Source organism: Balaenoptera musculus, chromosome 6 (genome assembly GCF_009873245.2).
Source record: "Balaenoptera musculus isolate JJ_BM4_2016_0621 chromosome 6, mBalMus1.pri.v3, whole genome shotgun sequence".
Taxonomy (NCBI): Eukaryota; Metazoa; Chordata; class Mammalia; order Artiodactyla; family Balaenopteridae; genus Balaenoptera; species Balaenoptera musculus.
In genome coordinates this window covers 14,932,527-14,948,364 of record NC_045790.1, presented here as the reverse complement: position 1 = coordinate 14,948,364, position 15,838 = coordinate 14,932,527, and the positions used below count along the sequence as shown (strand labels likewise).

Genomic DNA, 15,838 nt, shown 5'->3' with positions numbered 1-15,838 from the left:
CAGATGCAGAGCTTCCTCCTGAGAGGCAGCAGCAAACCACGAACACGGATGAGACCATCCAAGAACCTGAAGGTGAGAGGACCAAGGGAGGAAGTCCAGGATCACCAAGGCTGAGAGCCTAGGAGAGTGTCAGGAAGGCAGGGAGAACAAGAGAAAAGGGGTCCTGAAAACAAAGGGTCGGAAGCTGCGAGGAACTGTCAGATCAGAATTACACTCTTACACATAAAAGACTGTCATCTGGGAGGCACTGATGGCCAGTGCAGTCTCACAGGGGACTTTCTGCTTCTGCTGTGACTATTCCTCTGGCCCAACCAAGGGAGCAGGGCTGCCCAGGTGCCGCAAACAGCCTTCGCCCTCCCCCTTGCCCTGCTCTGGACTTGGGCCCGTCGCCATCTACCCTGGCTTCCTGGGTGGTTACCTTCGCAGCTCTCGTAAACGCGGCAGCGCTGTAGTCTCCCCCCATCCGTAGCACATCCTCAGTGCAGTAGTAGAATTCGGAAAAGCCGTAGAATTCACTGTTCTGGAAGTGAATCGGGGGCTGGTAGACCCCATTGAGGGAGGTCTGCGTCTCGTTCGTTTTGTTCATGAAAGGCTGGATGGTCTCTCGGCACAGGTCAAAGTCTCCCGTCCCCCGCAGGTACAGTGTCTGTCCATTCTGCTGGATTTCATCTTTAATGTCCAGGGGTAGGCAGGGGTCCAGGTACGGAGTATCAGGAGTCAGCCCAGTCTGTTTCCCCAGGAGCCTACAGGACAAAGAGAAACTTCGTCATGAGACCAACAGAAAACCGTGTGAAGAAGAAAGTGGCTGCAAGTCAGTGTTTCTCAAACTCTGCCCTATGGAACACAAAAGGGTTCCGGAAAAATTAAGTTGGGAAAACACGGACTCAAGCCCCTCCTGGAGATTCATGATACACACATGCGTACAGCAGACGGCTGAGCGGGGTCCAGTGAAACTATGACTTGGTCAGGTTACTGGCGCTTTCCGCGCCCTGTGACACAGCCCGGTGCCCACGGCTGCTGAGGGTCCACGGTTAATAAGCTCCTGCCGGTCTCCTTCTCACTGCAGCCCAGCGCCACCCACTGTGCTGTCCCCAGCCCCGTTTCTGCCACCAGTGCTGGTGATTTTTATTATATACAGATGAAATGCGACTGTGAAAAGAAGTCACTGGTCCAGTTAAAGCTAAGGTTAGATGGCTTAGAAAAATATGATAAAGGCAGATCGCCAGAAAACCAGTGTCAAATTAGGTGTTAGCAAGAGTAAAAGAAAAAAAAGTTGGGAAAAATTAATAAAAATCTAGACGAAATTGGTATCAAATTGCTTCATAGATGTCTTTAAGGCCTTGGTATCCTTTAAAGAAAGCCAAAATGACATCAAGGTGAGTGGGTACAGTGCCTGCCAGAGAAATAGCCTAAGAAATAGCGTAAGAAAAGCCTTTAGTCCAGAGCAAGAGATTCGCAAATGAATACATAAGTTAAAACAAAAGGCTTGGGGTTGATTCTATTTTTATGATTCTCTGTTTTAACTGAATTTTTAAGTTAACCAACTATTGATCCCAACTGCAGCAAATAACAGTTTCTATTGTACTACAGGCTCTGAGAAGTCCTGTAGAAATCTTAACTTGTTCACTGAAATGCCCTATGCTTACTACCTGCCGATGAAATGTCCAGATCTGTCATCCTACTATGTGTCCTCACCATTAAGCAACTGAGAAGTAGAAAAGAGCATACAACAGCTGGAGTTATGTTACTGTTTGATACCAGGAAATCCCATGGGCCTAAAAGGTGTTTAACTATTAGGAAGGCGCCTGAATTTGATATTCAGTCACTGACATTAAGTCAAGTTTTTACCTGCCACTCAACTGACAAGTTGTTTATTCCTAAGATCAGGGCAACTCAAAATGCACTGAAAATGTTTAAGTAATTAAAAAAAATCAATCATCATTACTAATGGCAAAGGGATAAATATGCATTTCAAGGCTCAATTCATGACATATGTAAAAAGTGATGACTAACATTTATAATTATTATAAAAGTCCAAGATAAGTCAAATGTATACTTCATGTTACAGTTTTTAGTTGCTCTACATCTAAATTAAAAAGTACCACTGCAATGTCCATTATATAACCTTCTTGACATTAAAACCAATTAGTAAAAATCAGGGTTGCAGAAGAAGTTGTTTCTCCAAACTTCTAATTCAAACATCACTTATAAAATATTTCTATTTTAAGACTATTACTAAAAATAATTATACTAAAGTGTGCTATATAACATACTATTTTTAAAAAGAAACGGGGACTAGTTAATCTCTCTTAACTAACGCTACTGAGTTAACGTCTGGAGCAGACAAAGAACAAGTTTTTATTGCTTCTCCTATTCACACGTGTGAGTTTCTGGAAAATGAGGTATTGAATGGCTCTGACTTGGCCTTTCTTAAAGTTCAGGCCTCCACAGGTTTATTAAGATTAAATTGTAGCCATTATTTTATAATAACTATAAATGGAATATAACCTTTAAAAACTGTGAATCACTATGTTGTACACCTGCAAGTTATATAATATTGTACATCAACTATACCTCAACAACAAAAAAGATTAAAATGGATCAAGGAAATACACTATCATTTATTTCTATGAATCAGGATTTTTCTCCTCAAAATTGTTTCGTCAAAACAAAACAAAGGGGCTTCCCTGGTGGCGCAGTGGTTGGGAGCCCGCCTGCCAATGCAGGGGACGCGGGTTCAAGCCCTGGTCCGGGAGGATCCCACGTGCTGCAGAGCAACTGGGCCCGTGTGCCACAACTGCTGAGCCTGCGCTCTGGAGCCCGCGAGCCACAACTACGGAGCCCGCGCGCCTAGAGCCCGTGCTCTGAAGCAAGAGAAGTCACCGCAATGAGAAGACCATGCACCGCAATGAAGAGTAGCCCCCGCTCACTGCAACTAGAGAAAGCCCACGTGCAGCAACAAAGACCCAGCGCAGTCAAAAACAAAACAAAATAAAACAAAGCACAGTAATTAATAACATTTTACAGAACCCCAGATTTCAGATTTTTTATTCATCCATATGGCTTTTCTGTTCTTATGGACTAATTTCAAATAAATAATTGGTATACACTTAAACTTATAAAATAAATTTAAACTGTTAAAGTGTTTTTGCATATTTTCCATACCAGAATTCTTCATGAACTCATTTTTTAAAAGTTTCACTGCTAAAGAGGTTTAAAATCACTAACTTTGACTTCTAGATCATTTCTTTCTCATGAATAACTTCCTTCACTACGGTCTTATTCACTAAATAACTGCGAGGCTGGTTTCCCACGACACCGCCAGGACATCCCGTAACTCAATGCTATCAGCGCTTCCTGGGGGCCTCCAGGACATCTGAGCGGCCCAGGTGCTGAGTTTCCGCAGGACTTTGCAATCTGGAATAGCATCACCCAGGGTTCAAAAGTATTTTAATATCCTGAAAGTGAAACCTCTAATCCAGCAGGGGAGCCATGGGTCTGAGAGAACGAGAGCCTTCTTTGGAGGCTGGTGAGCTTGGGGCCAAAGGCAGGACCCTGCTGCCCTTTCATTTCTTCTTCAGCTCAGCGGGCGGGGCAATAAACAGCTAACCGTGCTGATATGCTTCTGCTGACTGAGGTCTCCCTGCTTGGCCTGGATACGTCCTCTGTGAGGACAAACCGTGGTTTCAAAGCGACGGCCGAGCGATGGAAGGTGCTTTACCTGTTCTTTTGAACTGTGCTGGCAAATATTCTGTCCTCGTATCTCTGTCGAGCAGCATTACCACCAAACCCAAGAAACGTGGCCACGTAGACGCGGTACACGTGCTCAGTTTGGTGAACGTCACATCCCAAGTTAAATTCGGCCAATAAGTTCTTAGCTACTTCTTCCTACAGACGTAAGGATCACAAACTTTAGTATTTTAAGCAATACAAAAACAATTACCTCCTGTTAAAAAGAGGGATCTACAAAAATTTTCATCAAAAAGGAGCAAAAATTTCTGCATCTGCATTTCCCAAGGGTCCTTCTAAGCCTCCCTCCTAATTCAATACGACAATCCTGACTTACGAAATTTCAGATGGGCTGCACATTTGTGATACTGATATGACTTTTTGAAAAGGGACGTTAGCAATGTGGTTTCATATCCTCTGATCTAGTAAATCTACTTATGGAATCCTGTGCTTTGAAAATAATCCTAAACATTGAAAAGTCTCTATACACAAAGATGTCCTTTGCAATTCTGTGACAGAAAAAACTGGATGTCATCTATATATACAATTCCAAGTAGGGGTTAGTTAATAATGGTGATAAAGTTTATGGAGGAATATGCTTATGCACTGCTAAATAAAGGACAAAAACTGTACAAACAGGAAGATTACAACAACCATATTTTTAAACACTATAAACAGATAAAAAAGAATGAAAAGAAATATGCCAAAATGCTAACAATAATTTTTTTGGATGATGCATCCATGGGAAATTTTTATTCCTGATTTTTCAGTATTTTTTTCCAAACTTACTTTTCTATGAGTTTCTTACTTTATTTGAGGGGAAAACATGACTTTGTACAAAGAGTGTAATAGTTTCTAGAGGCATGTCTGGATGGGAAGCAGGAAACACAAATTGTAATACTCGAATTTACAAAGCATTGTCTAAGGAGCTTAATAAATACTTCAATAATGTTTACTGAGCTGACACGAGGTGCCCAGCAGGCCATTAGATATACTATACGCACTACCTCAATCAGCCTTATGCTAACCCTCTGTTAGAGGCACTTGCAGTCACACTTATAGCTGAAGAGGCTTGCTCAAAAAAGCTAAGTGACTTGCATAAGGTCCCAGAACTAGTGAGGGCAGGGTGACGATGCAGCTCAGGCTTGTCCAGCTCCACTCTTTTCTAACCACTCACTCTGCTAGGTATTAATCTAGAGCTGAATGGAAACAGTAATAAAGACACAGAGCAATTCAGGAATGCATCTGGACACCCTCTACAGAAGGCCACCCAGCCTACTGGGCAACTACAGTACCGAAGGGGATATGCAGAAATGACAGAGTAAACCATGAGTTCAGAAACGTGGAAGCAGTGGATACAAACCTCTATCCTTTCCAGAAAAATCAAAAGCTGTCCGAGCCACACACAAGAGTATTTCTCCCAATTATAACTTAAGAAATCTGATACTATTATATTAAGTTTTACAATACCTGTTGAGAAAAGAAGTGACCGGAAACAGAAACAAAAACTCAAGTGTGTGGCTGACATATACACCAAAGGAAAATTCTAGGTAAGTTCAGAAAACAAACCAGCTGACTTCAATGAACAAACACAAACGGCTTAGTGGAGGTTTGCCTTGGTTTCCTCCTGTCTCCTTTCTCCTGGGCTGAGAAGGTGGTACCCTCAGCAAGCACAGTAAAGACGCGTTCAGACTCAGAAAACAAAACAAAAATGGATGGAGACATGTTAAATGAAAATCAAACCAAACAGAAGGAAATTTGTACAGATAATAACCTGCTGTGAGGAGGCAAAGCTTACAGTTTTGGGGACTTCGTATGCTATCTGGGTTGAGACGCCTCCCATGTCGAGAATACCGGCTGTTCTTTTACGGAGAATGGCTTTGCTGCTTTCGCTACCAGGGATGTTAACTTCCACGACTGCCTCATCATCTGGAAAGAACAAGAAACAGCCACTGGAATGGAACAAATGCAGAGAAGCGGGATCTTGTGAAGAGTCACCCTGCTTTGATGGTGGGTTCAAGGGTGTCTAGGCAGACCCAGCTTGCTCCTCCCCACTAAGATCAAGTTTACTGTGTGACACAGCAGCACCTCCCACTCTGCTCCCACACACCCAGCTGTGTCACAACACTCAGTTCCTTTTTTATGCTTTGCATGAAATAGGAAAAGCCATAATTTCCACTTGGATACATTTGTTGGAAACACGATACTTACCATCTTCAATATGCTCGAATCGTCCAAGGACAAAATTAATGCCAATCCAAGCATACACACCTAGAGATGTTATAAGAAGAGTAAAGTTTAAAAACATTCTATATAATCCCGATCATTGCAGTCAGTGCATTTACTTCATTCCCTGATAAGCTGTGAAAACATTATCTGAAAAACTACATTTCTACTGATGTATTACCTTTTCCTAGTGGTTTTCCAAGAACTCTCAGCTTTTAATTTTGTAGTTTCATACCATTTGCGTGGGTTGAAAATATAATTCCCTAGGCACTCCTGTTCCTTTGAAATTTATAGGTTGTTTTGAAATACCGGAGTTTTCACTTTTTATGAGGTTAAACCTATCAAGTACAAGGTTTTAAAGACAGGTGAACTCTCACCCTTCCATTCTTTTATCTCACACTTTCACCCAGTTCCCAAGTCTGATTCTCTTTTTACAACATTTTCTACATCAGATCTTCACCCATTTTCATTACTGTCTTGATTTAAGCTGGTACAGAGATCTAATTGACTTTCCTGCCGCTACTCTCCCACTCCAACCCATGCTATCCTCTGCTGGGCTGATCTACAGAGCAAAGTCCAAACTCCAAAGCCCGACAATTTAAGACCTGTCCAACTTGTTTTTAATTGAATAAATTTGGCATGTAACATTGTGTAAATTAAGGGGTACAGTGTGTTACTTTGATACGTTTATATATCGTAATATGATTGCCCTTGTAGCGATATTATTATCACATTACATCATTATAGTACAGTATTATTGTCTGTATTCACTACGCTGTGCATTAACTCTCTATGGCTTATTTACCCACTGTTACAAGTTTCTACCCTTGAACACCATCAATCTTATCTCCTGACCCCATCCCCTAGTAACCAACATTTTACTGTCTTTTTACACGTTGGACTTTTTCAGATTCCACAAATAAGTGATATCATACAGTACTTGTCTTTCTCTGACTTATCTCGCTCAGCATAATGTGCTCAAGGTCCATCCATGTTGTCAAAAATAGCAGGATATCCTTCCTCCTTTCTCATGGTTGAATAAGATTCCATTGTGTATATCTACCACATCTTTTTTTATCCATCTGTCTGTTGATGAACATTTGGGTTGTTTCCGTATCTTGGCTATTGTGAATAATGCTTCAATAAACATGGGAGTACATGCATCTTGTCAAAATTCTATTTTCATTCGCTTTGGGCATATACCCAGAAATGAAATTGCTGGATCGTATGGTAGCCCTATTTTTATTGAGAACTTATTTTATTGAGGAACCTCCATACTGTTTTCCATAGTGTTGGACAAATTTTCATTCCCACCAAAAATGTATAAGGTTCCCTTTTCATCACATTCTCACCAGCACCTGTTGTCTCTTATCTTCTTAAGGATAGCCATTCTAACAGGTGTGAGCTGATAGCTCACTGTGGTTTTGATTTGTGTTTCCCTGATGATTAGTGATGTTGAGCATCTTTTCATGTGCCTGTTGGCCATTTTGACATCCTCTTTTGAAAATGTCTTAGCTCTTCTGCCCATTTTTAAATCAGATTTTTTGGGTTGTTGTTATTAAATTGTATAAGTTCTCTATATATTTTGGATATTAACCACTTACATGATAGATGGTTTGCAAAAAGCTTCTCCTATTCTGTAGGTTGCCTTTTCATTTTGTTAATTATTTCTTTTGCTGTACAGAAATTTGAGTTTGATGTAGCCCATTTGTTGATTTTTGCTTTTGTTGTTTGTGCTTTTGGTGTCATATCCAAAAAAACATTGCCATGACCAATTGATGAGCTTCCTCCTTTCTTATTGAAGTTGTATGGTATTGAGTCTTATGTTTAAGTCTTTGATCCATTTTGGGTTAATTTTTGTGAATGTTGTGAGACAGGGGTCCAATTTCATTGCTCTGCATGTGTTTCTCCAGTTTTCCCAGCATCATCTGTTGAAGAGACTGTCTTTTATCCATTGAGCTTTATTGGCTCCCTTGTCAAATATTAGTTGACCATATATGCCAGAATTTAATTCCAGGCTCTGTACTGTTCCATTGGTTGCTATGTCTATTTTTGTGCCAGCACCATACTATTTTTATTACTATGGCTTTGTAGTATAGTTTGAAACCCAGATGCCTCATCGGCTTTGTTCTTTTTTCTCAGGATTGCTTTGGCTATTCGGGGTCCTTTGTGGTTCCACACAAATTTTAGGATTGTTTCTTCTATTTCTGTGAAGAATGTCTTTGGTATTTTCATGGGGATTGCACTCAATCTGTAGACGGCTTTGAGTAGTATGGCCGTTTTAACAATATCAATTCTTCTGATCCATGAACACGGGACATCTTTCCATTTGTTTATGGCTTTGATTTCTTTCAGCAAAGTCTTGTAGTTTTCATTGTACAGATCTTTCACTTCCTTGGTTAAATTTATTCCTAAGTATTTTACATTTTTAGTGCTTCTGTGAGTGCAATCATCTTCTAGATTTCTTTTTTAGATGTTTCATCACTGGCATAAAGGAATGCAACTAATTTCTGTATGTTGATTTTGCATCCTGCCACTTCACTGAAATAGTTGATTAATGCAACAATTAATCAATATTTTTGACTGAGTCTTTAGGATTTTCTTTATATATGAACATATCATCAGCAAATAGTGACGATTTTACTTCTTTCCTAATTTAGATGTATTTCTTTGCTTTGCCTAACTGCTGTAGCTAGGACTTCCAATATTATATTGAATAGGAGTAATGAGAGTGGGCATCTTTGTCTTATTCCTGATCTTGGAGGAAATACTTTTGGTTTTTCTCCATTGAGTATAATGTTAGCTGTGAGGTTGTCATATATGGCCCTTATTATGTTGAGGTATGTTCCTTCTACACCCAATTTATTAAGGGTTTTTGCTTGTTCGTTTGTTTTACCATGAAAGGATGCTGTATTTTGTCAAATGCTTTTTCTGCATCTGTTGAGATGAAGTGATTTTTATCTTTCATTTTATTGATGTATTAACATTTATTGATTTGCATATGTTGAATCATCCTTGTATCCCAGGGATAAATCCCACTTGGTCGTGGTGTATAATCCTTTTAAGGTGTTCTTGAATTCAGTTTGCTAATATTTTGTTGATTTGTCGAGAATTTTTGCAGCTGTATTTATCAGGATGTTCGTCTATAGTTTTCTTTTCTTGTGGTATCTTTATGTGGTTTTGGTGTCAAGGTAATGCTGGCTTTGTAGAATAAGTTTGGAGTGTTCCCTGCTCCTTTCTGGAAGAGTTTGAGGAGGATTGATGTTTTCTTTAAATGCTTGGTAGAATTCTCCAGTGAAGCCATCTGGTCCTGGAATGTCTCCTCTTCCATTTCTAACTTGGAGTCTTTTTTTTTCTTAGTCTGGCTAAAGGTTTGTCAATTTTGTTTATCTTTTCAAAGAACCAGCTCTTAGTTTCGTTAATCCTTTCTATTGTTTTTCTGGTCTCTGTTTCACTTATTTCTGCTCTAACCTTTATTATTTCTTTCCTTCTGCTAACTTCGGGCTTAATTTGGTCTTCATTTTCTAGTTCCTTAAGGTGCAAAGTTAGGTTGTTTGAACTCTTTCTAATTTCTTAATATATGCATTTATCGCTATAAATTCTCCTCTTAGAACTGCCTTTGCTGTATCCCACAATATTTGATATGTTGTATTTCCATTTTCATTTGTTTTGAGATACAGTAAGTCCCCTACCTACAAACCTTCAAGTTGTGAACTTTCAAAGATGCGAGCATGCATTCGCATGTCCAATCACATAAGTTAATTCACGTGTCTGGCATACACTGCCACGTGTGTGCATCCTTTACAAGTAGCTGTGCTTCTGTGCACTTTACTGTACAGTACTGTATGGAATACAGTAGTACAGTATCTTTATTTCAAGCCCAGAACCTGTTCCATCAACATCAGGCATGAGTGAAATTGCAGCTTGCCCTCCGTCTCCTACTGCTGACGATCCTTCAGCTCTACCATCTCCCACCTCCTCTCCCTCCTCCAGTCAGTAACTCTTCTCTCCTGTTCACTCCATGGCAGCCCCTGTATGCCAGCTGTTGTACCATACTACTGCTTTTCAAGGTACTATATTGTAAGATTAAAAATGTTCTTTATTTTTTGTTTGTTTTTTATGTATTATTTGTGTGAAAAGTATTATAAACCTATTACAGTACAGTACTATATAGCTGATTGTGTTAGTTGGGTACCTGTGCTAACTTCGTTGGACTTATGAACAAACTGGACTTATGAACATGCTCTCGGAATGGAACTCGTTCATATGTAGGGGACTTACTGTAATTTTTAAATTTCTCTTTTGATTTTGATTTCTTCTTTGACACACTGGTTGTTGAGAAGTATGCTGTTTAGTTTTCACGTATTTGTAGATTTTCCAGCTTTCTTCATGTTGCTGATTTTTTGTTTCATACCATTGTGGAAAAGATAGTTGGTATGATTTCAATCTTCTTAAGTTTGCTAACGTTTGTTTTGTGTCCTATCACATGATCTATCCTGGAGAATGTTCCATGTGCACTTGAGAAGAATGTGTATTCGGTTGCTGTTGGATGGATTGTTTTTGTTTTGTGTATGTCTGTTAAGTTTGCTTGTCCTGGTTCAATTCCAATGTTTCCTTGTTGATTTTCTGTGTGGACAATCTATCCACTGATGATAGCGAGGTACTGAAGCCCTTACTACTGTTGTATTTTTGTCGACTTCTCCCCTAAGGCCTGTCAGTATTTGCTTAATATATTTCGGTGCTCAGGTGTTGGGAGCATATACATTTACAACTGTTATATCTCCTTGATGTATTGACTTCTTTGTCATTATACAAGGATCTTCTTTGATACTTGTTATCCTTTTTGTCTAGAAGTCTATTTTGTCTGATATAACTATGCCAGCTTTCTTTTGGTTTCTATTTGCTTGGAATATCATAGTTTATCCTTCCACTTTGAGCCTATGTGTGTCTGTAGAGATGAAATGAGTCTCCTGTAGACACTGTATAGTTGGGTCTTTTTTTTTTTTTTTGATCCATCCAGTCATTCTGTGCCTTTTGATTGGTGAGCCCAATCTATTTACATTTAGAGTAACTACTTATGTGTAAGGATTTACTATTGCCATTTAATCTTTTGCTTTCTGGTTGTCTCTCCATTGTTTCTTTTTCCTTCTGTTTCTGTCTACCTTTGAAAGTTCATGGTTTTCCATGGTGATTTGCTTAGTTTCCCCCTTTTTTATGTTACTTATCTCTGTTCGGATTTTTACTCTGTGGTTACCAAGAGGTTTACATAAAATATCTCACAAATAGTCCTTTTTCTGCTGATAACAATTTATCTTCATTCGCCTGTAAAGGTCCCATCCTTTTACTTTTCCCCTTTTATATTTTTCATGTCACAAATTCTCTCTTTTTATGCTGCAATTTTGTTACCAAGTTGTAGTACCTGTAGTTATTCTTTTTTTTTTTTTTTTTATAAATTTTATTTATTTATTTATTTGGCTGTGTTGGGTCTTCGTTTCTGTGCAAGGGCTTTCTCTAGTTGCGGCGAGCAGGGACCACTCTTCATCGCGGTGCGCGGGCCTCTCACTGTCGCGGCCTCTCTTGTTGCGGAGCACAGGCTCCAGATGCGCAGGCTCAGTAGTTGTGGCTCACGGGCCTAGTTGCTCCACGGCATGTGGGATCTTCCAAGACCGGGGCTCGAACCCGTGTCCCCTGCATTGGCAGGCAGATTCTCAACCACTGCGCCACCAAGGGAGCCCCCTGTAGTTATTCTTAATGCTCTTTTCCTTTAACCTTTATGCTATAATTGTTTAATACACTATTCTAAAAAAGATTTAGTTTTCTAATTCCATTTATCACCTTAATCAGAGTTTTGTGTACTTTCATCTTTTCACTTCAGCTTGAAGAGCTCCTTTCCACATTTTTTGTAGTCTAGTGGTGGTGAACTCCCTCAGCTTTCGTTTATCTGGAAAAGCCTTTACTTCTCCTTCATATCTGAAGGATAACTTTACTGGATAGAGTATTCTTGGTTGGCAATTTTTATCTTTCAATACTTTGAATATGTCATTCCACTCCTGGCCTATGGCGTTTCTCCAGAGAACTCTGGTGATAGCCTAATGGGGTTTTTTTGTAGGTTACTGTCCTTTTTTCCCTGGCTGCATCTAAAATTTTTTCATCACTGACTTTGGCCAGTTTTAATATAATGTGTCTTGGATAAGGTCTTTTGTGTTGAAATAACGAAGTGTTCCATTAGCTTTTGGACTTGTATATCCAGTTCCTTCCTCAGGTTTGGGAAGTTCTCAGCTATTATCTCTCTGAATCCTCTCTGCTCCCTTCTCTCTCTCTTCTTCTTCTAGGATATCCATTCATCTTACATTGGCTTTTCTAATGAAGCCTGATAGTTCTCATAGGGTTTCTCCACTTTTTAAAAATCTTAGTTCTCTCTCCTCTTCCACCGGAAACGTTTCTATATTCCTACCCTTGAGCTCACTTATTCTCTCGTCATCTGATATGCTCTACTTTCAATGCTTTTTAATGCATTCTTCGTCTCATTTATTGAGTTCTTCAGCTCTAGAATTTCTGTTTGGTTCTTTTTTAGAATTTCAATCTCTTTGCTAAATTATTCTGTTTGATAATTTTATTCCTGAGATCACTGTACTGCCTGAGTTTTCTCGTACCTCGTTGAATTTCTTCCTAATAGCTATTTTGAATTCTTTACCAGTTAGATTGCAATATTCCACGTCTTTAAGTTCAGTTGCTAGAAAAGTGTTTTTCTTCTTTTTGTGATACCACACTGCTTTGATTTTTCATAGTGTTTGATGAAAAGTGCCTCTGTCACTGCATTTGAAGTAGCAAATGACCTTCCTATTTAAGTAAAGCTTTGTTTACTATCATTCTAACAATTCAACACACTGGTCACTAGAAGCCTTTGTTTTGTTTTCTAGAAGGTGGCACTACAGCACAAGTTTTTGGTTTTTCTTACCTGAGCTGACTCATCACTAAGGTTGGGAGTATGAACATAAAAAAAGCCAGTGGAAAGGGAAAAAAATGGATGGTGACAGAGGTGGGGAGACGTGTGCTTAGCACCTGGGGCTCTGGGTATGCCATAGCCCAGAAGAGGATCCTTGAGTGGAGCGGGGGGGAGTCCCAGAGGTCTGTGGGCTGTCCTCTTGCTAGAATCCCAGGGCAGACAGCAAGAAACTCATTCCTTCAGCTCTCTCTGCCTTCTTCTCTTTTCTTTCTCTGCTCCCAGTTGCTGTGGTCTCTCCTCACAGAGTCCTCCAGCTGCACTACTCAGCCAGGTAAACTCCCCACCCCAGCTTACCACCTTCACCCTCCACCTCTTCTGCCAGAGGTCGTGCTGGCCCACTGCCACCCCTGCTGCTCCTGGCCTGGCTCTGTAGCCTCCTCTGAGATCCAATCCACCCACTTTCTTGGGCACTGATGAGTTGATCTCTTGGGTGTCCTAGTGTGCTGTGCAGAGGCACTTTTTTTTGGTTATGGATGTCCAATTAGTTGTAAATCAAAGGGGAGAGAGAAAAGGAACCATGCATGCCACCATGATGCTGACATCACCAAGACCTGTCCAACTTTTAATATTACCACAACCTTTTGAAAGGGCCATCATCCCACCAAATTAAAATATTTTTATTCCTCTGTCCATAGTGCAGCTTTTCCGACCTGTGTTGACTCAAATCGTTTCTTCTGCCTAGAATGAGCTTCCTATCCCTCTCTCAGAGTCCTAGCCTTACCATGATTTGGCATGCTGTGTTTATAATTAACCCTTGAGGCCCAGTTCAAACGTCACTTTCACCATGATGCCCCTAGTTAGGAAAAAAAAAAGTCTCCTTCTTTCAAATTTCCATGATAGTTTTTCCTTATCTTCCTTATGGCATCTAAAACTCTGCCTTATATAAGCAGCTAACTGTGTACCTTACTTGTCTATAAACAGCTTGATGGCAATATGTGAATTTCACCCAATTTTTGGCGAAATGATAGATGATTTTGAAATAAATGCTTTTTGGTCTCCATTTCCAGCAAGCTATTCCCCAAATAATTTCAGTGACTTGTCCTTTCATTCTCAAGTAGAATTATTTCTTTGAAAACAGAACATTTCTTCAGTGTATCAAAGTCAAGAATAATTTCCCCTTCCTAACAAGTAAATCAGTAGAAGGTTCCAACAGTTCAGTAATTATCATAATTCCAGAAAGCTGTATAACTTAGGCAAGGAACACAAAGCTTTTCTATCAAAACAAGTCCAAAATATGCTTCCTAAATGTGATGAAGACAAACCAAGTTATTTTTTAATGGCTTAATGTTTGGATTATAAAGACCAGTCATGTAAGAAACTGATTTTTCCATTTAAAAATTATAATATTTGAAGGCATGGTTTCCCAAATTTTAAGATGTTAAGAGTAATTTAATAAAGTGTACATAGGAAGATTGGGAGGACTTAAAGGAATAGCTTCCCAAATTTCAAGTTGAAGACTAACATACCAACCTTCTTGTTTCCCTGAAATTACTTCTGCATGAGAGTCAGAAAACAGAAAGTCGAAGTGCACAGGGATGTCGGTCAGAAGGTCTTCTAGAATGGCTTTCTGTTGACTGTAAGACAATCCAAAAATTTACATATCAATATATTATATCCTGAATTTTTCTGTTTTAGAAAGAAAAAAAAAACCCTATGGCTCTGGTACATCTTAAGTGAAAAAAATAAAATTTAAAACCAAAGCAGTTCATTGAAAAGACTGTTTATTTTAAGAAGGAATTTTCATGTAAAATAGACAGCTAGTGGGAAGCAGCCGCATAGCACAGGCAGATCAGCTCGGTGCTTTGTGACCACCTAGAGGGGTGAGATAGGGAGGGTGGGAGGGAGACGCAAGAGGGAGGAGATATGGGGACATATGTATACATATAGCTGATTCACTTTGTTATACAGCAGAAACTAACACAACATTGTAAAGCAATTATACTCCAATAAAGATGTTAAAAAAAAAAGAAGGAATTTTCAGAAGTTGTGTAAATTATGTGATTCCGAGATGTAAAACTACAACTGCAAACAATTCTTAAACTAATAAAATAGAAAATCAGTTTTTTTTTTTATGACAACTTTACAGTTTCCTATTTATAGTCATAAATAAGTACATTAAAAGATATTTGGTGAGTTCTGACTAAGGGAATAGGTCTGGTACTACTCCAGATTTGAAAAAAGAATTTTTAATGTCTTCCTTTTGATGATGATGATGGCAGAGGAAGACAAGGAGGAGGGAGATGAGGGGGATGAAGAGGGAGAAAACCCACCACAGCCAATACCACCACCAGGCTGGCTGGCCCTGCCCTCGTGGGAAGGATCACCTTTCGGGGAGGATTCTCATTCCAGCTGTGCAGAGAATGTAGAGAGGGGTCTCTTTGTGTTTTGCCCGTGGTACATGTTCTGCAGCGAAGTTCAAGAGCGGAGAAATGTAATCACTGACTTTCTCTGGAGAGGTAGCAAACTCTGAAATGCCTACAGAAAAAGGACACTCATGTTAACAAGTAGATACTTTAGCTTATAAGGTATGCTTCTTCATAAACTCTCACTGTTTGCAGATGACATGATACTACACTTAGAAAATCCTAAAAACGCCACCAAAAAACTACTAGAGCTCATCAATGAATTTGATAAAGTTGCCGGATACAAAATAAACATACAGAAATCTGTTGCATTTCTATACACTAACAACGAACTATCAGGAAGAGAAATTAAGGAAACAATCCCATTTACCATCACATCAAAGAGAACAAAATACCTAGGAATAAACCTACTTAAGGAGGTAAAAGACCTGTATTCTGAAAACTATAAGACACTGATGAAAGAAACTGAAGACAACACAAACAGATGGAAAGATATACTGTGTTCTTGGACTGT

At 39.4% G+C, this 15,838-nt stretch overlaps 1 protein-coding gene across 7 annotated transcripts in view; it reads right to left on the bottom strand.

The window, feature by feature from the left end:
• Positions 1 to 15,838, bottom strand: part of ENTPD4 (ectonucleoside triphosphate diphosphohydrolase 4) — a 41,515-nt gene that overhangs the window by 7,854 nt on the left and 17,823 nt on the right. For 6 of the 7 annotated variants that reach the window (XM_036854926.1, XM_036854924.1, XM_036854925.1 and 3 more), the window contains 6 exons: positions 15,286 to 15,436; positions 14,432 to 14,535; positions 5,941 to 6,000; positions 5,504 to 5,658; positions 3,722 to 3,888; positions 419 to 743 (listed from right to left, as the gene is read on the bottom strand). In XM_036854926.1, coding sequence (XP_036710821.1) covers positions 419 to 743; positions 3,722 to 3,888; positions 5,504 to 5,658; positions 5,941 to 6,000; positions 14,432 to 14,535; positions 15,286 to 15,436 — 962 coding nt within the window. The remainder of the gene's footprint in view (positions 1 to 418; positions 744 to 3,721; positions 3,889 to 5,503; positions 5,659 to 5,940; positions 6,001 to 14,431; positions 14,536 to 15,285; positions 15,437 to 15,838) is intronic. The other variant, XM_036854929.1, reaches the window with a different exon arrangement.